Source organism: Notolabrus celidotus, chromosome 6 (genome assembly GCF_009762535.1).
Source record: "Notolabrus celidotus isolate fNotCel1 chromosome 6, fNotCel1.pri, whole genome shotgun sequence".
Lineage (NCBI taxonomy): Eukaryota > Metazoa > Chordata > Actinopteri > Labriformes > Labridae > Notolabrus > Notolabrus celidotus.
The window spans coordinates 12,351,408-12,379,084 of NC_048277.1; the positions used below are offsets into that span (position 1 = coordinate 12,351,408).

At 39.9% G+C, this 27,677-nt stretch overlaps 1 protein-coding gene and 1 non-coding gene across 2 annotated transcripts in view; one reads left to right on the forward strand and one right to left on the reverse strand.

The window, feature by feature from the left end:
- Nucleotides 1-1,905: 1,905 nt before the first annotated feature.
- trnal-cag lies at nucleotides 1,906-1,988 on the forward strand. Its single transcript has one exon. It is a non-coding gene; the product is annotated as a tRNA-Leu (tRNA).
- Nucleotides 1,989-3,405: 1,417 nt separating this feature from the next.
- Nucleotides 3,406-27,677, reverse strand: part of cmip (c-Maf inducing protein) — a 51,330-nt gene continuing 27,058 nt past the window's right edge. The window contains exons 4-21 of the mRNA XM_034685847.1: nucleotides 25,211-25,372; nucleotides 23,455-23,496; nucleotides 23,024-23,086; nucleotides 22,831-22,911; nucleotides 21,781-21,884; nucleotides 21,527-21,631; nucleotides 18,864-19,316; nucleotides 16,830-16,895; nucleotides 12,982-13,008; nucleotides 12,836-12,884; nucleotides 12,628-12,735; nucleotides 12,403-12,519; nucleotides 11,393-11,533; nucleotides 9,323-9,370; nucleotides 9,043-9,189; nucleotides 8,835-8,940; nucleotides 8,582-8,652; nucleotides 3,406-7,427 (exon numbers count right to left, since the gene is read on the reverse strand). Of these exons, the coding sequence (XP_034541738.1) occupies nucleotides 7,374-7,427; nucleotides 8,582-8,652; nucleotides 8,835-8,940; nucleotides 9,043-9,189; nucleotides 9,323-9,370; nucleotides 11,393-11,533; nucleotides 12,403-12,519; nucleotides 12,628-12,735; nucleotides 12,836-12,884; nucleotides 12,982-13,008; nucleotides 16,830-16,895; nucleotides 18,864-19,316; nucleotides 21,527-21,631; nucleotides 21,781-21,884; nucleotides 22,831-22,911; nucleotides 23,024-23,086; nucleotides 23,455-23,496; nucleotides 25,211-25,372 (1,944 nt within the window). The 3' untranslated portion in view covers nucleotides 3,406-7,373. The remainder of the gene's footprint in view (nucleotides 7,428-8,581; nucleotides 8,653-8,834; nucleotides 8,941-9,042; nucleotides 9,190-9,322; nucleotides 9,371-11,392; nucleotides 11,534-12,402; nucleotides 12,520-12,627; nucleotides 12,736-12,835; nucleotides 12,885-12,981; nucleotides 13,009-16,829; nucleotides 16,896-18,863; nucleotides 19,317-21,526; nucleotides 21,632-21,780; nucleotides 21,885-22,830; nucleotides 22,912-23,023; nucleotides 23,087-23,454; nucleotides 23,497-25,210; nucleotides 25,373-27,677) is intronic.

Here is a 27,677-nt window from a genome sequence, read left to right on the forward strand (position 1 = left end):
AATGTGATGCCAGTGATCACACATGTCATATCAAATAAATCCCGAAAGGAGTCTGGCACATTTCACCTGTTGACACGGTGGCAAGCATTTTAGTTCTGTTAGCTTCCTAGTTTAGTTAACATTATGGCATATGTTAGTTTCTGTCTCAGGTTGGTCTTGTGAGTCAGGAAATGATGTAAGTTACAGATGTGAGAGCAGCCTGAGGAGCTACTGGGTCCCAACCATCTGAAAGGGGAAAGTGGAGCAAGATCCTGTCCTTCAATCCAGGCAACAGAGCTGTGAGAGCATCTCTAAGTTGGGTCTGTGTTAATAATCTAACATAGAGTATGATCTAGACCTGCTATGATTGTAAAAGCATCTTCAGATAACGTTTCTTGTGATTTGGCGCTATACAAGTAAAGCCTGATTGATTGATTGATTGATTGATTGATTGATTGATTGATTGATTGATTGATTGATTGGTTGATTGATTGATTGATTGACTGATTTACTAATAATCAGCTGAAAGCTCCACATAGGATGCATCTTTGAATTATTTGCTTACTTTATCTCAGCAAGGATTTTGGCATCAAATGACCCCGTGACATAAAGTTTTCTGCTTCCTCATTTGCCATTTCAGTCATTTGCTTATGACACATACTTCACTGTCACTGGCAGAAATAATCTAACAAGATTGAACACTGCCTTATCTTGTTAATGGGAGTTAAATAAAAATGTAGCTTTCCTAACACATATCACGTGTACTAGGCTACCTTTCTGTTCCCTTTATTTTCACTACAATGTGTTTGATGAAATAGTAACTCTTCAAATGCATTAAAGCTGTCAATCAAATCACCAGTTTTAACAAAATAATCACAATACTGTTCAGATGAAGGTTGACATAGGCCTACTTCATGATGAATATGAAGCCTACAGAAAGAAGAATTCCTGTAGCTGTGACTTTATTTTGATCACAGCTGCAGAGAACATTTGCTTGGATTATAGCAGACATCTATATGATGAGTACCCAGCTTGATGTTGTGGCAAGTTCATCAAAGTGTATCAGCAGCAAGATAATTTTAACAGATTGACACACAACTGCACTCAATACACCATTTGACTACTGATATTACTGTTCATCAACTTATTCTGACAAAAGTCAATTTGAAGAATATAAACACTCACACTCTGGGTCATGGTGCAACACAACAACACTTTCCCAGCAGCCCTTGCTCCCCAACACTCTATAGCATAACCCATGTAACCAACCAGAAGCGCTTAAACTGAAAGCTCCTAAACATGACAAAAAAAAACAATAGTCCCACAGCTCCCCACGGCTGTTACAATATTGTCTCTGTAGACTCAATGTAAACTTGGTTTGGACCCAAAACCTCACTTAGTAGCTTTATTTTGTGGATTTGACTCACACAACATAAATTAGAGCTAATTGGATTAATTTAATATTGTGTCACAGCCGTAACTGAGTAGATTTGTTACCACCACAGAAAAAACACCAGCAGAGGGAGCAAGAGCCCGTGATTTTGATCGTCGAGTGTGGACAACCCCAGACTATACAGTCACACAACCCCAGAGTCGGAAGTTCGATTCCGGCCTGCGTGTGTTGGAGTTTCACATATATGACTCCTAACTAATACACAAATTATGGTTTCTGACAAATGAGTTAACTCGCTGATGAATAGAGCTTCCAGTGGCAATTCACGGTTTCCAAATCTATCAAGTTTGACTTTGAACCCAAACACCAGCAGAGGGAGCCTGAGAGTCGTGTATGACGTCGACCCGCCTGTGCCATTACACTACTAAAAATGACCCTCAGGTTAAAAACGAAACTGATTAAAAATCTAGAAAAAGATGTAACAGATCTACGTACTGTTTTCTAGTTTGCAGATCTATGCTATGGTTTTCTATGTCAGGATGGCCGAGCGGTCTAAGGCGCTGCGTTCAGGTCGCAGTCTCCTCTGGAGGCGTGGGTTCGAATCCCACTTCTGACAGAAATATTTTTCCTATTTGTACCACATGACTATGATAATCCAAGCCAGAGCGTATTGTAATTATGATAACTATAATTATGAAACCATTAGTCTATTGCTTTAAATTTTTCAACTTGGGTCGTCAGCTAAAGACCCAGCTCTTTAGGAAGCACTATGCACTTAGCTAGACTGTTCTCCACTGTTGTCCCCAGTGGCAGATCATGTCGTCAAGCTACAGTTGACTCACACTGTCCTGCTCTACTCTGGGAATCTGTGTTCAGCTCTTGAGTGACCCAGCACTTGGTACTTTGGTCATTATTGTGATGATGTTAATTGTTGATGATGATAACGGAAAGTATTAAATGTTTTGGTTGCTTCATTGTAGATGTTCCTTATTTTACAAAATAATAATAATAATAATAAAATAAAAAATCCTTATTTACTTTGTGCATTGCCTTTACACTGCTTGGCAGTACCTGCACCCAAATGGACTTGAAGCACTTTGTTACTCTTACTGATCTTGTTTCCTCTTGTCTAGATCTTTGCTTGTGTTGTTCTTGTTCTCGTATGTACGTCGCTTTGGACAAAAGCGTCTGCTAAATGACACTGTAACATTGTAACATTGTAACTATGACTAGTAAAGCTTCAGCTGACAGAATTGGCTTGGTGTTTATCAGAATAATGTGATCATTTTTGACAATGTTTACCCCATATGCTAAGCATTTTGCCTTTTGTACTGAGTGACTCCTAAGTGACATTTTAAAAAGCAATATCAAAAGCAATTCAGTGTCTGAAATATATGGAGTATAAGTAAAGATTGAAAAACCCTGGCTTCAACTCCTTTAAAACTGCATCATCTTTGAAGACCTGGTGCAAGGCTCTCTCCATACAAATGGTTCTTTGCATGGAAGTAGTTTCTTGGCTAATGACAAAATTCAAACATTTGTTTGGCTGTTTTTTGACAGGTTTTGGAGCTTTAGCCCCTTACAGCTACCATTCATTAATTCATGAAGAGGATTATTTTAAGAGTAGCAATTCCCATGTATTGTTTGTATTGTATATAATAAAAATGGGAGTTAGTTTTCTACCACTGACTTAATCAGCAGTTTTTTCACTGACACCGAAGAAACCAGTAAACCACCAAATTCACACAATTCAGAGGTACCAGAATTTAATTTTTAAACTGGTAAAGTTCACATTTTTGTATGTTGTTATATGTTGCAGGATGACCCAACAAGAAACCAACCAATAATGTAAGTAAAATGTCATGTATCTACAATTTACTTGATCTTTCATAATCAGGTGTGTTTTACCCTGCAAAAATATCTTGATAGTAAATATCTTAACTATTTGTCAGTGAAGAAGAGGAGCTGCATGTATGGGTGTATGTATATTTTTTGGGTCTAAAGAATGAAAAAACACAGATGCAACACGCAGCTGAAACATATTCACATACAATTTATTTTTGATTGAAATCATTTCACATCATAGTTGTTATTTTCCTGTTGAAGATCTTTTGTATTTTTATTACAACAGCCACAGAGTAGCAGCAGCAGCAATAATAATAACCCAGCAGGAGAAGCAGATCAATGCGGAGAAAGACTGAAAAAGAGAGAAAAACATGATGGGTGCCCCTTTTCCAGCTGCCAAACAGATTTTACTACAAGGAAATATGGGAAATAGAGTTGTTGTTTTTTTCAGTCTGTCAGGTTTGTCAGACTGTGCTGCATCTGACCCTGTTCCTTCCATAACAACTTTTAAGACTGGAGCACAGCTGTACACAACTTGGACATGGTAGAAACTCTTTACAGTCTGTGTGGGATAAAAAACATCAGAAAGTTGAAAGACAAGTGGGAGGAGTCAAGATGGAAAGCAAAGCACAGTGAGCTCCACAGGATACAGGAGACATGACAAAACAGAGGAGGTGCTTTATGTTACATTTTCTGCAGAAATACAAAAACCTTCCATTGTAACCTCTACACACTGGCCCCAGGCTGTCTGAGTGGCAGCTCAACATGGCATAAAAACTGTGTGGTGAGTTCTGGGACAGGTTTCCCCAAGACTGACCACTTTTTAAGGAGCGTTTATAAATATCAGTTGGGATTATTATTATTATTTTTTCATTTTGAGCAGAGTCTGCTGAAAAGACTGATACAACTGTAATGTCTGTACACCAAGTGTGAGTCAACAGCCAGCTGCTAGTTAGCTAAGCTTGGCATAAAGACTAGAAACAGAGGAGCAAATTAACATGGCTACATTCTAAAGTAGGTTCTAACTTATATTCTAAGCAAACAGTTGCTCTAAACGCAAGTGTAAAAAATCTACTGAATATGGATTCAGAGGGTTTATGTGCTGGACTAATTATTCCTTGGCAAGGTGCAGTGACTTCTTTGAGTCTTGTCATCACTGAGACATCTTTCCTTTATTTTAAATATTTGTTTTGGTAAACAAATAAGACATAATGCTGTAATAAGTGACTTGTGTGGTTAGAGAATCTGTCTCAATCAGAAAAGCTGTTACCCTTGTTTCAAATCTTATACTGAGCTAAGCTAACTTTACCTTTGTTCAAAATGATATACCTTACTGTGACATCAACTTTTCATTTAACTCTTCAAAAAGGAGGGTAAGTTTAGAATTTATAAAACTACTTAAAAAATGACAAAGGCCAGTCAGCGTGGTCCACCTCTGATATGATTATCTGGCAGCATTGGAACAATATTCTAAAAAAAAGAGAAGTATTTGTGGTTATTTTTCTTTTTTCAATGAAAGTGGTCGATCTCAAATGCTTTGATCTCATCTCGGGCCTGCTTCAGTCCAAAGAACCAGCACAGCTACTGGCCTTTTAGAAAAACAGTATCAACCAAACCCTGACTGATTCGACCAATAGGATCTCTCAAGGCTCAAGGGTGGATCCTGGTAACAACCAATCAGACAAAAGTTAGATGGGATCTCTCCAATTCAGTCCTTAACTTCAATGAGATAGTGATCAGACCCCTTATCAAATATCAAACCTTTTATAAAACAAAATTACAAAATAAAATATGATGCAGCAACATGTACATGCAAAAAAGAACATAAAATAAACAAGAACACAAGAAACAAATGTCTGATTAAAGTGATTAGATTAAAGAATCAAAAATGATATTATGAATTTTTCAGATTACAGTGCACTTTGTGTGAAACAAAAACAACCACACACACATTACTGTAAGATGAAGGCAACACCAGCCTGCCGTCAAAGGGAGGCCGAGAGAAGATACAGAAAAGGGGGCAAGGATTGAAAAATGGTTCAAAGAGAGGAGGGAGGAGACAACTATGTACACTTGTATATACATCATACAGGATATGAAAGAGAGCACAAGGTCTTAAAGCCAGACCTAAAGAGGGGCCAGATAAGAACCAAGTCCAAAGCCCAGACAGAAAACTGTCATGGCACCCAATAAATAGGAAACAAAGTGTCTCATAGTGGACGGCATCCTGTCTTCTGCTGCAGCTTCTGCCTTGATTCAACAAACATCCGGAGCTTTCTGGACACGAATAAATAAAAATGGATGGACGCAGTCAGAGCAAGGCCGACTGGAGACAAGGGAGGACCAGTCTTGTGTTTTCTAAAGGGCCACTGGCACAAGACAAACAAACCCTAACCACATCTAAACAGGGAGGATCAAAAGATCTGACAGTCTTGCAGTGTGTCAGGGCAGTTACCACATTGGATGAAATGTTTCCACAACAAACAGGCAACATTTTGAGGGAATGTAGATGGGGAAATATGGCCTATCTGTGCCTTTTTTTCAAATCTTTTGTCCCTTTGTAGCCCATTGTGACAAAATATGTACAATAAATTGATGAGGATTATTCACCCATACAGCCTAAAAATGTCACCCATGTGTATTATGGCATTAATATAAATACAGCAGAACAATCCAAAACAGGTGATGCGACAGATAAAAAGATAACTCATCCACAGCTCCACTAGAGGCACTGCGACTCTTCACTCTGACTTTAACGGGTCCAAGACAGGATCCTAACAGAGTCAGTGTCTTTCTCGAAAGACAGGTCCTAAGTAGTTCCACCAATCTGTACCAAAACCGCACTCAGATTGGCCTCATTTAAACAAGTGCACAAAATGAAAATGATGATGTTTGGCAAGTGTCCCTTCTTCTCTCCAAAAACAGCCTCAAACAGAGCCAAAAAAAAGCAGAAGGTATGAAAATATACAACTCTCAGCTGGTGATGGGTCTTGTTTTCAGGTCCATGTTAGGTGCATTTCACTTTGCAGGTCAATGTTGCCACCATGGCACGATGCAGAGATCCATGTACGTTCGGGCAGCCTGCTCGGTGGCTTCTTGTGTTGTTATAAAAAGAAAGACCTGTGTACTTCATTACCGTCAGGATTAATCCAGAGGAGACAGAGTAAAAGGAGGTTTAAAAGACACAACTTATAAATATATCAGGCGGTCCCAGACCACCCAGCTAATGCTACACAACTGTCCTATTAAATAGTATTAAGAGATCATGTACACTGAAAACAAATGAAAGAACAAATGTTGCCGTTAAGCTTTCCTGCAGAGCTCCTGAAATGGTGAAACGACTATCACTAGGGGTTTGTCTTCATTTATGTTTTATACAGAAACATACAATATATGAAAGCACAGATGCCTGGAAAAATATGTTCATTCAAGTTGATAAAAACATTTTTTTTCTTTTTTTTTACGTCATGAATGAGGACTAGGCACAACTCTTCTTCTCTGAGGTAGGACCTCATTTTCCCCAAGAAAGATTTGATATCTGAGACTGAAAACTAAACAAAAGGATCAAAAGAGTGAAGTGATTAACAGTTAGACTGTCTGTTTTTCAAGAGCTACATAGTGGATCAGATCAGAGACAAACTGGAATGTAAGCTGCTGTTTCTGGCCTTCATCGTGTGAGGGTAGGAGAGAGAAAGAGGGGAAGGCTTTATAGGGGAGCATAGGTGGTAATTTAGACTGAATATGAAAACTGAGAGACCATATATAAAAGACAGGGCAGAGGATCAGAGAAAAAGAGATAAACAGGTCCCTTTTGTCACAATATAGTAGGTCCTCTGATCACATCAGTATAAGGTAGGTCCTGGACATCGGTGACAGAAGCAGGAGGGGTGGAGAGATCTCTAAAAATAGCTCATTTAGAAAAAAGGTGATCCTGTTGCTGTTTTCTTCCTGGTGATGATGTCTCTGCGGGGATTGGTGATGACCTCTGAGGCTGACGGAGGCTCAGAGTCCGAGAGATCTTCCGGTTTCATCTGGTGATCCTCTTACGGGATGATGTCTAATGTTGGTGCCGTTGTCATGTATCTGATCTTGGTTGCAGCGTGAGCAAGTTAACTGGTGGGTCCAGATATGTATGAGGGTGTGGGAGGGTGGTTGATCACCAGGCCTCTGTGTACCGAACATCAACATCTTTCAGGTTGGGCAGTTTGGCCTGAAGAGAAAAAAACAGGAAAATCAGCACTTCATTAACACATTAAAACACCTCAACAGGATGTGTGTGGACCTCTGGCAGGCTATTCAAGAACAGAGGACCTGCTTCAAAAAAGCCCTGCCCTTTGCTGAAGGCTAAGATTTCGAAGAAAATCTGCATCTCATCCCCACAACTCAAATCAGACATTTACATGTTTTTACCTTGCACCCATGTTGTTAGCCTAGCCTAGCCTGCCCTAGCAAAGAGACTAAAAGCAGGAGGAAAATGTGAGCCATGTTCCATAATATGTCCATATCAGAATGTGGTTTTAATTTTATATCATGCTAGCTAGCAAGGTCATTAGTGATTTACTATAGAGGCATCTAGAAGTCATCTTCAAATTTCTTCATGCTAATTAACGCATGACAATCAGCGTCCATTGACTAGTTGTTAACTTGTCTTTCCGACATTAACAGAAGTCGAACATTCACTTTATTAGAGCATTTTCACTGTCAAAAGCTGCTATGCTATGCTATGCTAACAATAGCCTTGGAAAAATATTACTTATAAGAAGTGGATGCAGTCACCATATCATCACCCACTGGTGTGTTGACTACTGTTTAAACCCAAAGTTTGTAATTTGGCCAGTGCTACTGGTTTATTTTGCTCTCCTGATACATTTAAGAGAATGAAGATTAAAGAGACCTCAAATTAGCTTCAACGTTTTGATCACTTCATGCAGTGTTCGGCTTTTGTATAAATGTATCATTCCTTCATATTTAGCTAACCCACCTTTTACATGGCTAAAAGACTTGAGTTACACTCCCTATTGACTTGAATCTTCTTTGGTTTTAGGAAATCATTAGTACATTACCTGACACATTATCTGAAATCATTACTGCTAAGTAGTATGTCTACAATGTTGTTTGAAGAAGCTCAGGACAAACAAATTGATACTAAACCTTAGTTTTTTTTTAACTACAGCATGTCAATTTCTATTTCTAACTACAGCATGTCAATTTCTATTTCTAACTACAGCATGTCAATTTCTATTTCAACTCAAACTTAAGGCTGATTTATAAAACAGAAATTCAGATTATAAATTAAGAATATATTTATACTTATTTAAAATTAATGTTTTGCAGAAAAGAACATGAGTGGTCTTGCAGTATTACCTTGAGGTCCTCATATGTGTCTGCTGTGAGCTTGGTGCTGTTCATATTCAGACTGCAAAGACTCTTCATGGCTACAAAGGGGCAGGGAGAAGTGATTACAGCCTCCATTACACATCATTACACACAAGCCCTTGACATGTTAACATTGTATTATGTTTTGTAATCTATGAAAACCATTGAATCCCTCTTATTACTCAGTTTCTGCTTTCTGTAGAACACAGATATATGATTCATTTTGTGTGTGTTTTCTTACAGCTGAGAGCCAGCAGACCAGCATCAGTGACGGGAGTCTCACACAGGTTCAAAACCTGCAGACAGGCCAGATGCTCCGATAACAACCTCAACCCTGCATCTCCAAACTGAGGGTAGAAAAACAGAAAAAGAAAGCAGTACATTAAACATAAGTGCCAACTGGATCATTACCCATCTCTAGAGTGTGTGTTTGTGCTTTAGGTGTTTACCTGTGTGGACCAGAGGTTGAGCTGTTTGAGTGAAGGCAGCTTGATGAGCTGCTCGGCACAGGCACTGGTGACGTTGGTGAAGGCCAGGCTCAGGTTCTCCAAGTTCCCAAAAGAACCTGAACTCAACAAGCGGGCCAGATCGGCATCCTGAGGCATAATGGAAGTAAAATATTCAGTACTGAAACCCTTTATCCCAAGTATCTTTTAACTTACTCTCTTATAGCTGAAGACAGGACAAGTTGTAAGTCGTTTATTGTGAGTGGAGGTAGTGTAAACTCACCGTGGACTTTGAGGGCAGAGTGAGTCGGGTAGGGCCTCCTTTCCTTTGCTGAGGAGAACACAGACAGAAAAAGAAAGATGGCGTCTGAGCTCAGTGGCTTGCAGGGACATTTTCAGACAGTAGATGGGGTGAGTGAGCAGCTACTAATGTGCTGCATTCAGGTCATACTGAGGAAGTGGGACATGTGTCTTATGACAAAGAAAACCATTTAAGTGATTGAAAAAAAAAAATCATACCACATTTTAAAGTGCGATTATACTCTCTGATAAGGGAAGGTGAATAATAATAGACAATTCTACATTGAATCCTTAGAGACATCCAATATTTCCAGCCTCATTTGTCACATGATTGATTTGTGCTGTTTTATATATTGTTGGCAGAGCAAAATAAAATTGCACTGGCACAAATGTGAAATTAGTTCAAACTCTACCATCAATCCGGATGATACAAGAGGTCAGACGTTATCATGTGTGAGTCAATGTTGTAAATGCCAAAATACTTATGATCTATAATAATAAAAATAAACGACTCCACATCTGTTTTTAACTGTAAAACACAGACTTACAAACCAAAAAAGTTCTTGATATATACTTTTCTAGTTGTACAGGGCAGGTCGTATCTCATTCATATTTATACACCCAAGTATAGAAATATAGGACAGAAAGCATGTAGAAAATAAATAAGGTTTGGTAAGGTACTGAACATGCTGGTAGAATATAAAGAATCCATCCTGATCGCAGAAGTGAGCACAGCTGTGTAAGATTTAGATTTCTTCATGTGTGGAGTGAACGATTAGTCAGTCAGAGGTCTCTTTCCTGAACAGTTAGCTCATATACATGAACGGCTCAGAGCTGCAGACACAGTCGAGTGGATGTGACTCAGCGTGTGAAGCATGCAGACCGAGCTGAGAGGGAGTGACTCTGTTACTGCTCTCATCTTCACTGCTTCACTTCACTGGATGGGCTCAGGTAAGTTTTCACACTCCAGTGTTGGAGTTTACTGAGTGAACCACAGAGAAAAACCATCCAGTTAGGTATAAAAAGATGGACGGGGCTGGTTTAGGTCATTCAGGTCAGAAATTACTGACCATGGAAAATATCTAGTTATTTCTTAAAACTGATGTTGAATGAAGCACAAGAGGCATAGGCTGTACAAAATATGGATGTAGTCTCAGATATCATCCAATGGTCACTGGAGAGGCATACGGAGGACTACATTGAAAATGCAGATTTTTGCTAACCTCCCATGACTCTGGGAGCAGCAAAGAGGTGGAGTTCAGGTCATAGTCTTGCAGCCTGGTTAACAGCTTTAACAGGCCCAGCTCTCAGTCAAAATCTGACACCAAATCTAATAAATTATATGAAAATCCAATCCAATGAAAAAACACGTTTAACCCAAAATGCAAAAAAGGGGTTTCTGCACTTTTCGGGCCAGCTTCAAGAGGACATTGGTAGAAACTTCATGTTTTGGTATTTCCACATTGGCTTCATTTATTTTATCACGAGAGGTTTGAAGCTTTTAAGGGACAGTTTATATGATGTCATGAATGTTGATAGGCATTACACAGGTCTTACAAATAGACTAAAGTAGACAGAAATCAGTATTTATCATCTGTTGTTTCCTTACGAAAGCTGAGGCCTAAAGCTACAACTACATTTTTGGGGTAACTCTCGTGTAAAATTCCAATCCTGTTTAAAGGGTTCTTCTCTTTGTGTCAAAAGGAACAACACGTAAACAGGATCAATGACATACATTTTAAGCCTAAACTTTTTACTTGGGAGCAAGTCAGTCGCTCCTGGAATTGTAGATTGGCTAATAGATCACATGCGTCACTGAGGGCACAAGAATGTGTTCATAATGAGAAACTGGTGACTTGGTTTCACTCCACAGAGCTGAACTCAACAGAAGTGTGGGCTGAGCCGGACGGGATGTTCTTGATTCAAATTCTGCAAGAACTCAAGGACACCAAACAGCTTAGTATTACGTTAACTTCAGGCCTTAGTGTACCTTATAAAGTCATCTGTGTGTGTTTGCGTGGGTGTGATTGTGTGTGTTGCTGCAGTAACTCACCAGTTCTTTGAGCTCTCTCTGGCGGTCACAGAGCTGCTCATACATGCGCAGGCCCACCTGGGTACTCTCCAGCGTGGAGATGATCTGCAGCTGGGTGTCTTTGTTCTCACTGATGTTGTACTCCAGCATTAGGCACAGGATCTACACACACACACACAGGCATACGCACATGCACACACACACACACACACACACACACACACACACACACACACACACACACACACACACACACACACACACACACACACATATACACGTTAAAACTTCATGTCCTCTGGACATCTTTGTGGGATCTCAAAGAAGAACCCCGGTAATATTATTATAATGTCACCAGGGTTACTTGGCTTTAGCGAGAGGACTATACTAAATGTATGCCCCAACATTGTTGGAGCTAGTCAGATAGAAGTGCAAAGTCTTTTTGCCTTTGCTTCTTTTATTTTAACCCAATTTTAAAAACCTGGTCACCCTGCAATAATGAACACCATGGAAGTGCATCAATTCAATCTCCCTGTCAATAACTGTGTCACCACAACTAGTACAGCAACCAGAGCGAGAGAGAGAGAGCGAAAGAGAGAGAGAGAGAGAAAGAGAGAGAGAAAGAAAGAGAGAGAGAGAGAGAGAGAGAGAGAGAGAGAGAGAGAGAGAGAGAGAGATTTAAGTAATTCATTTGTTAACTAACACAAAATCAATCATCAACCATTCTAACAAACAATAACACAACTAGAGAAGTGTATTAACACAAGTTTGTGGCTAGTTCTACGCCTGTGTGGCTCCAAGTGATGCCATTATCAACGATCTTAAGTCTTACTTTTCTGTTGTACAAAAAAGGACAGTTTTAAATTTATTTCAGCTTAAATCAGTAACCCAGCAGGAGGTCAGTTTTAAGCAGGTAAATTCAGGAAGTAGGCACAGTACAAGATGTTAACACAGCAGAAAAATGAAAAAAGAATAAAACGAATCCTGAAAAAAGACAGGTGGTTGAATGAAGAATGAAGGGAAACACAAACCTCCACCATGGTCTGGTTCCCACGCAGAGCCAGCAGCATGCAGGGACCCAGCTTGTTTTCAGCGAGAGAGAGCAGGAACTTCTTGGTCTTATAGCAGGAGCCCATCAAGATATGAACCTGCAGGAGATACGAAGAGGAAAGCAGAGTCAAGCGTTATAACAGCAGCACATATTAATAACTCATGCTGACTGTGTGAGTGTGTGTGAGTCCATAGTATACACTCACCATACTGGCAAACAGCTCCCCATCATCATCACAGGCCACCCCTCCTGGACTGTAGAGCTGGAACCATCCGTCTTTACCTGAGCGCACACTCAGCAGGCAGGAGTGGACCTGGAGGACACACACAGATGAGTTTTCTCTTGGTTCATTGCAAGAAAAACTTTATCTCAAGAGCTGCTGTAGGTATTCAATGTTTGCAACTAACACTCACCTCCTGCCTTGGGTCCTCTGCAAACCTCTGAATAACATATTTCAGTTCCCTATTTGGACAAAGAAACAAAAAAGATACTATCATCAGGTTGTTTTTATGCCAGAGTTGATCTGTTAAGTACAGTGTCTGATTCCTCATGTACTTACTTGGTGAATTTGGCATGTGCAAGAGCCCTGGAGAGAGAGAGGAAGACAAATGTGAGATTTTTACAGTTGAAAGGAACAAAAATGTCTCAGTTGATGAAATTTAAATGAATGCTTTATGTCCTCCTCTGAGTCGTTCTCCCTTTGTGCTGTTGAGCTGCTGACACAGTAACACAACATTGTTTAACATTACTGGACAGTCAGTGTGCTGAGATAAGTTTCTGAGGGAGTGCAGAGCTCAACATGACACAAGACAAGATCACGAGGACACGTCAGTACAGTTTGTTACTTTGCATGACATTTAAATGATCCCTTTATGGAGGTTTTAGTAGCAGATGCAGATAATGGTAAGGTAGCTGAATTTATTCAGATCAGTTAATGTCCCATTACACAGAGAACACTTTTTAACAATAGTGTTTGTTTATCAAATGGATTTATGAATACCCAAAATCAAAATCCTTCTCATGCAGTTTTAGTTGCAGTTTGTGAAAATGAAGCTCATATTTATGCTGTGTTAGCTTTCATGCTAAGCTGTAAAAGTACAAATTTATCAGTTCATTAGTTGAAGGAATAGCCTCACATTTTTAGAAACAGGCTAATTCTCACTCTTGCAAAGAGTTAGGGCAGAATTTTGAGCCGATCATGTCTACAACTGTTAACGCAGAGCTGAATTAGGAAATAAACAGCAGGACACAGATAGCCTGGTTATGTGAAAAGCACATCAACTGTTTCTAAGTTTTCAATGCATCAACCAAAATAAACAATCAAAGGTGTAAAAAGGACAAACTACAAGGCTTTCAACCGGAACCAGAAGGTATACTCTATTGATTGTATAATACATGGAGTCCAACATTGTCAGGTGCCATCTTGGAAATACTGACTCAACCTAACTTTCGATCAGAGGGATGGAGCTGCCTGAAGCCCATTGGCCTCCAAACAAACAGCTAGAATAAGCCCACCTGTCTGTCAACCCGCCAACCGCCTACTTATGCAAATTCATGTAAGGCTTTAACCCTTCATACTATAACACAGACATTTTAAGATGTGACCCAGTGGGGTCTCCTTGGCTTTTGCAGCTAGACTCATGTGTACATTTGAGGTACAGCACTTTAAAAGTTGATTAATTTATCATTTTATTGACTCTTCAAAGCCTTGCTTAATAACATATTACAGATCATCTAGTCTCTCTTATCTTGTGTATTTTGAGGTCATTTGGTGATCTCTTACAGATTCTGGGCGCAAAACTAAAGGGAGCTTTTCAGGAACTCAAGGCTATAGGGATCTGCACAAAGGAAATAAGTCTGTCTGTTTCCAGCCAAGATGCATGTGCTATTTTTTTGTTTCTTTTATTTCTAGTCCTGTATTTCAGCTTCATGTGGTTTCCCTATGCGTTTAAAAGGGTTTTTTAGGGCGCAGACTTAGCCTAATGGTTAAGTTGCGCGCCGATGTAACGGACGGCCCAGTTTCGAAGCCAGCCTGAGACTCCTTCATACTCTCACTCTCTCCCAGTTTCCTACAGTTTCCTACAGTTTCCTAGCCACTGTCTTCTCCCTCTGTCAATAAAGGTGTAAAAGCCCCAAAATATAACTTAAGAATAAAGAAAACGTTTTTTAAGGGTTTATAAAGTTTCCTTAATATGACAAGTTTCGTACTTTGCCATACAAACAAATTTGATTTTTTCTATAAATGATTTGCCCCCTTACCAGGAACTGTCTGTAGACTGTCTAGTTTTTTAAAGTGGTGCTGCTGGCTTCAGTATTTGTTTTTAGCTACATTAACCAACCATATTTGCAGAGTAAACTAAAGAGCAGCAGCAATCTTCTTATGTGTCCATTGGTTAGGATCCCGGTGCATTTGAAAAATATTGAACCATACTTAACACTGTTGTTAAGACTAAAGCTTATTTGCAAAATAGCTAAGAGTATGAAGAAAATGTTTGAGTGAAGTTTAAAGATGACAGAATGTATTTGTTCCTTACAAGTAATTGTTTTCTGAACAAAGGTTCATGAACTTCACAGAACATGACAGTGTCAGTGTGTGCATGTGTGTGTGTGAGCTCTGATATGACTCATTATATCCTCACCTGCAGGGTGCTGGGAGTATTGTTGCCTTTCTTAATGATGCCTGAAGGCATTGACTAGGCAACAGTGGCACAGGTGAGCAACAGGTGTCTCTACCAGTTGACGCTAATGAAGCTTTAGGTCGGATAGCCAATTACAAAGAGGGCTTGAGGCTGCTTAAAGCCAATTAAAGTGGGCTCTCTGGGGGGGGCGGATACTGCCACTCTTCAGTTCGTGGCCCCCTGGAGGCTGAATGAGGTACCTCATCCACGTCAGCAGCCAGGCCCCAACAGAAGCTTCCTATAAACATGTACTCGTCCCTTGATACATGAGGGGAGAGACTGGGTGCTATCTGAATAAGTGCTCATTGTTACAGTGTATCCTCATGGTTGTTGCTGTTCTGGTGTCAGACCAGAAAAATTGCCTCAACATTTTTCTGAAAAAGACATTCATCTGTTGGTCGAAGCTGAAAAGACAACAACGAAGCACACCATGACGACTGTTGCAATCGCTGTTCTCTTTCTCTCTTTATTTATTTAACCAGGTAAGAGACCCATTGAGATTTAAAACCTCTTTTTCAAGAGTGACCTGGCCAAGACGGCAGCACAAAATAGGTTACAACATACAAGCACACAAAACAACACAAATAGAATATGGTCACAGTTTCACATGGTTACATGATTACAAAGTGCAATCACAGGATCCAATGGAGCTTGTTTCTCTGTCTTTTATGAGTGACTTGAATTCCCCCAGAGTTACAAGATGTGTCAGTTTCAAGTCCTTCTGGACATCATTCAGTTCAGTTCTGCAATCGCTGTTAAAATGCCATGTAAAAGGACAGATATAGTATTGAACTTATAAGGATATCGGAGGAAATTTCACTAAGATTGTGTTTCTTTGAACTTCAGCTTTGTCCAATTTCTTCTCTTTCCATGAATATCTACAATCTCAGTTGATTGCAGGGCTGAAGCTGCTTTTGCTTACGTACAGCCTCCCCTACGCATCCTCTGCAGACTTTATGTATCTCACTGTAAGTATTACACTTTCACTTGGAAATTAAATGGCCAGCTGAGACTTGGAATATGAGTTACCTGACTTAATGTATGTGTTTGGTTTCAGGAGTGAGACTGACATTATAAAGTCAAAAACGCCTAAACCGAAAAGAAAAACAAAGAGAACATTATTTAATCTCAGTAGATTTAGTCAAGTACCCAAACATGTATTGTAAGAGCATATTCTACAGACGTAAACCAACATGAGATATTCGATTAAAGATCTATGAGTCAGGCAGACCAGCATAACATTTCACAAAATATAAATCACATCACAGTAGCCAGCTTGTGGGGTCTGAGAACATGCCCCCCTGGAGAAAAAACAGGCATCGAAGTCCAAATTTATTTGGTTGCCTCAGCTTCTTAATCTGGATGCTGCTGCCATTGCAGTTTTCCGGTTCTGCTTGTTTAATGAGGATGTGTGTCTGTCAATCAGTGCAATTCTAATTTGCAGTGGTTAATTATGTTGCTAATATTTTTCAGACTCTGAAGACTACACCCTTCTCTCTGCTCAGCAGATCACAGCCTCTTAGCTGAGCAAATCCAAAACTTGATCTGCCCTTTTCTGCATATTTTGACCCCAAAGTATGCCTGTTTTTAATCATTCAATTTGGGAAATTTTGGGAGCTAGGGTCAAAATTAGGAATCACTTGTATTAAAGATCATTGGATTAATCAATGAAATTCAACTTCTAAATACATATAAACACAGGCTGAGTTATGTGTTTGTGAATACTTACTCTTTGGGAAAGGGGATGGGCTGCAGCAGGCTGGCCAGAGCAGGTCTCCAGTCATCGTAGTCCGACCTTGAGGAGACATAAAAGAAAAGGAAAGAAAACAGAGAGGAAGAGAGTGAACAAAATTACATGAAGAGAAGGGTGTAGCCTGAATAAGAGAGCCTGGGGAAAAAAAGACAGAGGAGTCTCTGAAACATGAGCAGCGTCGTGACGACGATGACCTGAGGTGGTGATTTGACATAAACTGGAGCAGCATCCTATTACTGACAGTTAAGTAACACTAGCTTTGTTGGGAATATTACAAACGCACAGACATGATGTTTTTTAGGCCATTCTGTATGGTTGCCTCAGTGTCAGTTACCTCACATACAGACCATAAGACATGCACTCGAACACACATAACTGCTGCTCCACTTTCACACTGTGTGTAATCAGCACTGGGGCTCATGCATTCATTCATAAAGGACTGTTTAACCCTTTCACTGCTCATTACAAACTAGAACATGTAGTTTCCGTCAAATGAAATTAGCCTGGAGTCGATGGTTTTGTAGAAGCACCAAAAATAGCTGTCACATCTTATATCTGTTCATAAGTCAATATTGAGTGAGACTGTCCCTTACATAAAAAAAGAATGCTCTGTATTTCTTGAAAATCTAACCCACTAGTTATTTCAGTAGAACGACTGCCTGATCCACCTCAAGGTAAGGTCTGTGCATCTCCAAATACTGTTTGGTGTAGTGGGCAGCTGAAGATATGGATAGCTGAGATATGAAGCTAGAACTACTTCCTTATTTAGTTAATTACTTTAAGCAAATGAGCTTAGAATCAGATAAATACTCATCAGGCAGGTGATATTACATTTATTGTGTGTTGTGGATATGGAAGCTAAATGTGCAATTACTTAGACCGGGAGTTTCCAACAGTTTTTGCCCTAAAAATTGAGGATTTTTTTCCCCAATTTTATCCACAGACATTTGAATAAACTATATAGAGAGTGTGTTATCAAGACTCTTGTTAATACGTGCAAATCTAATTTTGGCAACCTCATAGCAGCACTCCCCCCATCTTTGGCCCGCCCCTTGGGGAATCATTGATTAATACAGCAACTTCATTCTTAGATGCCACCCAATATTAGGAGTAGAAGTGTTGAGGATTTAATGTTTAAACCCTCCATTTGTGAGAAACTAGAAAACTGTCCATACAACATGTCTAAACAGAGCAGTTGTGAGCCTTCCCTGGCCCATTTGGACCAAATCCACATGAACATAACTGAACTTTCACTAACAAATTGTAATGTATTCTGAAAATGTTGTTTAAATTACATGACTACGTCCTAGTTTGCAAAGTATTGAGCTTCTTTTGGACACCCCTGTCACAATTCCTCACTTTGCAAAGCATTCTAGGAAATACCTCCGCTGCTTGGTTTTAATTCTGCATTGAAAAACAAGCGAATAGGAGGTACAGATGATGACTAACCCTCAATCTCAATGGGAAAAGGACACTCCATCAGGTTGATGGAGCCAAGGTGTGGAATACGTATTGAGAATTAAGGAGCAGACATGAATACTGGATGGGTCAGAAGCTAGCTTAATTTTCATGATTTCAGACCCGGGAGCCCATCAAGGGCCTTTCATACACTCACATGGACTAAAGCATTTCAAGGAAACAGAGGAAACAAGAGTGACTGGTATCTTGTTACCTCTGGTAAAACACAGTCATCATCTATCAATCTACGCAAAAGAAAATCTGCATATTGATATCAGTGTTGGTCCATAACAATTCATGGGGCCAATAGAGCATCAGTGTGGCAGCCAATCTCACCTTTACCAACATGTTGAAGCTCAATTTGAGGACTATTCAAAAGGTAGGTTAAGGACGTGCCTGGCCTTGTTTAACCAAGAGTCTGGATGTTGTTTCATGTCTGTATCTGGATTTGATTCTTATCATCTCCTTGACTCGTGTTAAACAAATGTGTCTAGAGTATCAGACTGTCCCATAAACACTCAGCAGTAATGAAAGCTCTTTGTGTAAACTCACAGCATCTTGAGGATAAGGGCAAAGCAGCCTAGCACGCGGTCTGCCTGTGCAGGCAGCTGGATGGACAGGGTGTTGACGGCCGGACTGACCAGCAGACAGTCAATGAGGTTGGGTTCGCTGTCGCCTCCTGACGGCCCGCCCTTCCGCTTGGCGTTGGCTGAGTTGTTGTTTCGCTCCAACTCCACCAGGATCTCGCTGGAGTTGACGACAGAGGGTGGAGGGGAGAGGGGCAAGGAGGGCGTAGGGGAGGAGATGGGGATGGTTGGAGTGGAGTTTAATTGGGATGGGGGAGGTGGCTGAGGAGGACTGGGGTTGGCAGAGAGGGGGAGAAGGGTGGTGGGAGGCGGCGTGGGAGGCTCTGGGCGCAGCAGGCGGAGGGGCATTGGTGGCTTGCGGTCATTCTGCTGCTGGCAGCCGTTTCTGATCTCCTTCAGACTGGGGGAGTTGTCCCGACTGCAGGGAGAGAGGAGAGGTTAATAAAACACAAATAAAACCTTAACACAGGAACATAAATGATCAAAGAACAGAGATAACGTCAGTAAGAAATAACAAGGCATGATGAAAGAGGGGGAAGAGAAGCAAGGGGTGATGCACTGAGAGTCAATTGAGACGGCTGCCAAAGTGATGAGTCCTTTGTGTGCTGTAGTTTTGGAAAAATCAGCTAAGAATGATCCCCAGGAGCAAAGGAAGCCAAGGTGATGACGCTAATTAGTTAAAATACACTACATCATACACCTGCAGTCAACAAAACGCCCCTAAGGAAGGAAATAAACTCGACCCTTAAGAGTAACTCTCTGAAATGAGGTCACACAGAAAGCAAACATGCTCTGATTCTTGTGTTATGGAAAACTTCTTTATTTGTCTGTTAGGCTTCTCTTATGTGCCAACACATTAATATTGATGACAAAATAAAGTCCTGAATGTAAATCAAGCACTTAATAAAGACACATTCTTTTTAAAAGTAGAACTATAACTATTAGTGGATTATCTTTAAGCAAAGATAATCCCCTTTCCACTGATGCTTTCTCAATGTTCAGATTTGCTTTGTTTATTTATTATTAATGACGTCGAATGAAGAATATTCAAGTTGTGTACTGCTGATTTGACAAAAGGATTAATTAAAAGACATCATTTGGTCTCTGGGACATTCAATGCTTGTTTAGTCAAACATACTTTTGACTAAACAGTTGAGAAATTTACTGGAATAATCAGCCCTACTCAGAAAATTGCCATTATCATGCAATTATGCTATTTTGATGCATTTGAAGGATGTAGATGATGGCCATTTACCAAATGAGTAACAAAACACATGTAATAGCTTTGACTAAATGTAAAGATTAAGTCTGTTTCTAATCATTTAAACTGAAAGAAATGTTGAAAAGTATTGAAAAGAAGAGAAACTCTACTGATGATGACAGCTGCTGGCCTTGTATGAAACTTCAGTGTACCATCATGGTCACTATCACCTCATTTATATTCTCCATCTCAGTTTCACATGTTTGTTGATGTTGTTTTATGAATTGTACAGTGTTGTTTCTTACCTTCTTATAAAGAAAATGTTCTGATATTGTGAATGAGTTTAGGCTTTTAACAGCGAAACAGGATCTGATTATGATGATGGTGATAATAGTATCTGATCTGCTTTCCCGGTAGCTTCTGCAAATAAGTCATTGTTCTGTTTCCTCCAAATTAGCTGGACAAATGTGGGAAATGACAAGCCACATGTTTGTCTAATCAATAAAAATGGACAGAGGTAAACAAGGGAATGCCTTCTGTGAAACTTGGTAAAGAAGAACCTTAGTTGGATACGTGGAATTATGTATTTATAGAGTAGTGTTAATAGTCTCCCCAAGGATGGAGTCCTTCAGACTGGGTTACATTATTACATTATTTGTAGGTTGTTAAGTTCATCTGACTTCTCCTGGCAGTCATATGACTAGTGTGAGTGTGTGAGTGTGTGTCAGTGTGTGTTAGGGCTGTTCGGTTAGCAAGTTTTTATCGATTCATTGGTGGTTATGGTTTGGTGTGATTTATAAAAATGAAAATCTAGAATCTCTCCTTGACTTCCTCAGCTGCTCCCCTTTGACTCTGGAAGTTCACACCCTTCCCCATTGTTTACTTCCTACAGAGACACACAGGACAGCATCATGGCTGCCAGCGTTAATGAAGAGGCAACAAAAAAGACCCCAACAAAGGCACAGTACCACAGTCTTATCAGTAATTTGGAACTGGTTTGGTTTTGCAGTGTCAGACCTCGAACAAACCACAGCCAGTTGCAAAGGCTGCTGCAACCAAAGGCAGCAGCATGACCAATTTATTTCAAAATCTTAAACAGAGGCAGGCAGCCAAGTAAGAGACATATGTCTCACTACTAAATGCACAAGATTGCTCCAGCCCTAAAACAGAGCAGCCAACATTAGCAGAATCAATTTCCCATTACATCGTGTATAACAAGAAAGAGACACAGTGAATGGCTTTTAACTGATGCAGTCACGCTGCATATCCCTTCAGATACGGTGCCCTTACATACAGTGAAAAGGTCAGGGTTTAAAAACTTGCTTAAAACTTGAGATCCCAGATATGTGCGGGTTAGTGTGAAGAATCAGAGTTTATTTTTTGGCCATGTTGCCTAGCTCTAGTGTGTGTTTGTGTGTGTAACTGACCTGTTGATGAACTCCTCATAGCAGGAATAAATGGCAGCGAGACAGACAGCCACCAGGTTTGGCAGGACACGTGGGTGAGGGCACTGCCCAGTAGGCCCGTGCATGCTGCAACACACAGAGGCACATGTTAAAAACGCTGATCCCAACCAGTTATTAAATGTGGCATCTGACTCTTGATTACGTGTCTATATCTAAGTAGACAGAGGGTTAAGAATTCCAAAGACCAGTTTTCACGTTACATGACATTTTCTTACCTGTGAACAAACTTCTTAACAACTTCCATCCCGGCATTCAGCTCATTGAGAGCCAGGATGTACTCCTGAGTGAAGAGACGCAGTCGAGGACACTTTCCAAAATCCTGCAAGAGAGACAAAAAGTAAGCACAGATTTAAAAATATTTACATTACATTCAACTGTTATCACATATCATGCTGTCATGTTACATCTGATTTTTATCAGCACTTATTTCTGCTTTTATCTAATTTATCATCAATTACCAACTACCATCAGTAGTTTTTATCTTGAGGGATTAGGGTGGAGACCACAGACTGTATTATAAATGGACATATCTGTGATGTCACCCATCTGTTTCTGAAGTGCTGTAAAGATTGGCTTTCTTGAATTGGTGTGTATGTGGTTTCTGGTAATTCCGGAGCCAGCCTCAAGTGGACACTCAAAGAACAGCAGTTTTTAACACTTCTGCACTGGCTTCAAACTTTGCTGCTGGAGGTTGCCGCTTGGTGAAGACGAACTCATTCAATCAATCAATCTTTATTTATATTGCGCCAGTTCATAACAAATATTATCTCAAGACGCTTTAGAAAAATAGCAAGTCCAGACTGTATTTCTTGTTTAGAGTATTTACAAAGAATGACCATCAGGATAAGATAAGACCCAGTCCCATCCCATCGCACAGTATAAGACTGTCACTTGGTGCACAATTTTCTAAGGCAGATATAAAAAGGTACTAAAAATTCTCTTCAGGCATTGCTAAAATGCCTGAAGACTAACCTGTGAATAAGAATATTCCATTTCCTCATTATTTTATGCTAATAGACATTTATTTATGAATAGGTTTCACAACTATTGAATTAATCTTGCTTCATAAGTTGTTACAGTGACTTTTGAAATTCAAACACAGACATCTTGTTAGTTTATCACTGAGACCAAATAAGAAGAAGTGCCAAAGGGTGAAACAATTAACGGATATCAGATGAGGAGCAAGGCAGTATGGAAACACCACTACATTAAAATGTATGCTTTATTCCCATCATTTATAGTGAACACTATGCAGCAGCTCTCACCATGTTATGCTTAAGGATTCTCTGGACCACAGGAGTGAACACTTCAATCACAACCATCGACCGAGGTCGCTCCCGACAATGCTGCAACACACACCAATGGGAAACACTTTAAAATGTGTACCATTAATAATCTACTCCTACAGAAATATGAATTCAGTGAGGATCTATTTATGAAAACAGCATTCGTACTCACCTTACAGAAGAACTCACACAGGTCAGGGGGTGGGTGGTTGTTTTCGAGGAGAGGAGCAATGGCCTGAAAACACACACACACACACACACACACACACAGAAAGAATATTTCCATATCGTATCTCTTATTTACCCTGGCTGGGAGCCAGCAGTGTAGCTGTTGGCTCTCAGGTGCAGGCGTGTTGTAAAACAGCCCACAGGTGAGCAACACAAACATCACAGCATTGAACTCCACTGTTACCCACACGCTGCCATATGGGCATCCACAGAGACAATCCAAAATACACAAATACACCAGTGTTACAAGCACAAATACACAAGAGGAATCTATATTTATTTCCAAAACAGCAGGAGGCCAAAGTTAGAGGTGTTAATAATTCACCAGCCTAACGACAGATACTAATTTATCATAGGAGTGAACTTCATACGCACCACAATGATGTTCTCATGATCCTGAGTGCTGAGATTAGAGTTCTGCAGGGAAGAGCAGAAGGAAAACTTAGAGTCCATGCAAGAAGAACTGTAATCAAATGTCCTCACAAGAAAACAACTAAAGAGAAATACAACTGGAGATTATCTTTGAGATTTAGGGTTAGGGATAAGTGCCATGTTTAGGTACGAGGTTAAGATTAAACAAAGTTTTGGTTAAAAGGTGTGGTTGTCTCCACACAGTGCCACATCAACACTATCCAAGCACCTTCACTTGGCATGCGTTGCTTTTAGAGGAAGGTTTAGCAGCATCAGGGCAAACACAGAGACATAACCAAACATGACAACGAGATGTAGAGACATTAGTCAGCAGTGCAATTACACAAGGCAATTATGTAGTTATAGTTTTTTTTATTTCCATGAATTCCTTTATGGATCCTCTGAGCCAAAACAGCTGCAATATTATTTTACAGCTCTCTGAAGAATGCAAAGTGTGTAAAGGAAGGATATAAATATGACTATGATGTTTTCAACTGTTGGTCCTTATACAACACATTTTATAAAAATATATCTACTGTACATAAAATGCAAATCCAGAGCTCTGCGGTGTAAAATTACAGTGTTTGTTTGGGTCCGGTGACTTGATAGAGTGCAGAAAATCAGCTGTATCTGATCTCAGATAAAGGATCTTAATCTTGACACATTTTTTCCATCTTTGTAGGAATCTTCTCTGTAATGCAGCCAGACAGTTCAAAAAACAACCTGAGCCTGTCAGTGGCGAAAAGAAGCACTTTTAAGGGACATCATTTTATCATGCAAAAATTACATTGCAGCTGGTTTTGAAGATGGCAGCAAAATCTGCTAGAGTAGATTAATTTGTTGTTTGTGCAAAGAAAAAAGACAGAAATAAACATCTACACACAAATTGCTGAGGTGGGACAAAAGAAGCTCTAGATGGCTTGTAAAGAGAGCTGACCGAACATTGAAATTAAAGCCTCTGCAAAGTCCTGTCACAAAATAAAAGCAGATCTAAGTGTTCAGAAAAGTCTCGAAGACATTTTACAGAGAGATCTATATTTTTATTTGCTTTAACAAACCTCATTCAAATGTCGTCGTACACAAGAAAGATAATTCAAGAAAATGTATTTAAGATCCTTTTTAAGAAACATCAAAGACTGACTGCATAGTGTGGAAATACTGATCCAAATCACCAGACCTCTCTGACTGATTGAAAACTGTCCGAGGCTGGTTCTGATGATTCGACTACGTGGAAGATCAACAGATCTAATATGTTTTGTTCCAATCAGTCAATTAAGCTCCAGCAAATGTGAAAATAGGGCCTAGTTTTGGAATATAACACACATTCTCCTCAAATTAGATTTAAAGAGTGATCCTGGTATTTCAATTTACTTTTTCACTGCAAAGTGTGGCAGTGAGGGAAACATTCAGCATCTAAAGGAAAGCAGGGGGAGATTTTCTAGAGCATACCACATGCAAGTACAGGTCAGTATCAGCATAAAGATAAGACCATTTGCTTTTTCCACAGGAACAGCCAATATCAACTTAAAATTAAGATTCCTAAACGCTGTTTCAGGGAAGGTGGGAGTAAATGTATTGAGGTACTCTCCTTGTTATTTTGCTAGATATATGTAGACAATTAAGAAAGCTGATATATATAATTTCCTATTTATGGTAAAGAATTACATGTGCAGCTTGAGCAATACTGCATGTGTGTGTGTGCATGTGTGTGTTCTGGTACCTCGGCCAACAGGGTGGAGATGATGTGCAGTGGAGCCTGGTGGATGGACTCATCTTGCAGCGGTGAAGTCAGAGCCATGTCCACCAGCGCTCGGATCTCCTTCAGCACCACGTCCCAGCGGCTCGGGTTGTTTAGGACCTTACGATACTTGTAGATCTTTTTCTGTCAGAAAAATGCACAAGAAAAGATGACAACTAGGCAATAATTGTGTATATCATGGTCTTCTGCTCATGTTGTTCAAGTTCTTCAACACCTCTCTATTGAGTTTTTTCCTGTTTCATTACTTTCAATGAAATTCCTGTTGGTTTAGGGTGAACATTTTTATTCTAGAAACAGTGAAGTCAAAACTTCAAACTGGAAAATGTTATGAAAAACCCCAGCTATGTAAAGAGTATCTATCATGGTACATTTGTATGAAGAGGAAGTGCTTTCTGACAGCTTTTGATTATGTCCTAGTCTTATTCTGTTACTGTTAACTCAGGACTTTTTTGCCCCCCAGCTATAGGAAGTAGCTATGAGCTGTAGCACTCTGAACCAGCCCAGGCATACTTCCTTGAACAGCTTTATTTAGCTTAGTAGGCACAGCAAGGCTCTCATACTGACTGAGGTTTAAGGGTCTGACCCTCATAAAGGTCTGTAAAGTAACACAACATAACATTTTGGATTCTGAGAACATGGGCACAACAACATGATCATGATTTCAAAGAGTGTGGTAACATTCACAAAGTGTGTATATTTGTGTGAATGTGTGTGTGTTTTTGGGAGGGGGGATGTCTGTGTGTGTGTGTAAGAGAAGAGGGTTCAGTATGACACTTTAATGAGACAGATAAAACCAATCGATTAATAGTTTACGGGTGCTTTCCCTCCTGTAGCTTGTTTGCTTTGATCCAATTCAGATGATGAAATGTCACATTTGAGGCTGTCCTTACGTCACAGTCTCTTTTTGTAGTGGCATAGTTAAGCAAATGGCACGTGTATTGGTTGCACTGTTCGCTAAAAGGAGTCATGGGTTAGCTTGAAGCATATTTGTCAAATGTTGGACTTCCCTCAAAACTACAGACGTTGAGTCCTGTGATGATGCTACAAGTGGCACTTCTGCTGATGTTTAACTGTGTAAAGACAGTGAGTATCGTTAGCTTTTGGCTATTCTTATGCTACTATTAGTTGTAATTGAAACTGCCTAGTTCAGGTTGCTGGGTTGATGACTTCTTACTAGGGATGTAACGGTATTGTAAGTATCGCGGTATTTCAGTATCAAAATTCTCACAATACCGTGGCATGTGACGGTATCAAACAGGAACTCGGAGTACTCCCGCTAGTGTAGTTTTTTTCTGGCGCTATTGATTTGGCCGGTCTGAGAAGCAAACATCATCTCCCATGATCCCCTGAGCAGTGCAGGAAGAGATGGCGGAAAGCACAGAGGGGGAACGGAGCGGAAAACTTAAACTAGTGGAACCTCCTGCGAAGTTTAAACTGAAGTATGGACGCATTTTGGTTTTGCAGTAGGACTGTCAACGAATATTCTAAATTCTAATATATATTCGAATATATAAAAAAAAAACGGAGATTCGATTATGAAAATAATATTCGACTGTGGAAAAAAACACATCAGCGGCTGCTTAGCGAGTGGGGGCACTGCATGACAGGTCAGGGACAGGTCACAGGAGTCACACATGCACAGCGTGAAGCAGATGGCAGAGAGAAATCTTTCCGTCCCCGGATCCTCAGTGCGCTCTGAATGCGTCTTTTCCAACGCTGGGAACATCGCGAATAAAAAGAGATCGGCACTGGCCTTCACATGTGGACTGTCTCGTGTTTTTGGCAAATAACCTGTCAGGCCTAAGACCCTACGTTGACAGTGGACTAAAAGAGCCTGACAATCAGTGACACTTGGATAGAATGCAGTTTTTCTTCGACCTCGAGCGAGCGAGCGAGCGAGAGGTCTGCGGTCTTAAAAGTGTTACATTAGGTCATTTACTTGTTTTGTAATGTGTAGGTATGTTTTAGCCATGTTAAATCTGAAATAAAAATACATATACAGGTAGTTATGTCTCCTTGAATTAGTTTGTCCACCTGTTATTGACACAATGCGCAAATATAGATATTCGAATGGTTCAAACCTATATATGGGTTAGAGCGAATATTCAAATGTCATTTTGGAGCAATTTTGACAGACTTAGTTGGTTGTATTAAATGTGATTAGAACATTTGAGCATTATGTTTGTGTTCAATTACAGTAAGTGTGTTTATCCTTATCATTCCTGGCACTTAGTTTTCCACACTATGACATTTTTTCAAAGTCATCTTATTTTTTTGACAATACCGCAATAATACCGTACCGTGGCTTTAATACCGTGACGATATCATACCGTGAGATTTTGATATTGTTGCATCCCTACTTCTTACTGCAAATTAACCACTCTAAACTTCAATTGTAAATAAGTCGAGACCTCTTCTGGAGGATCTC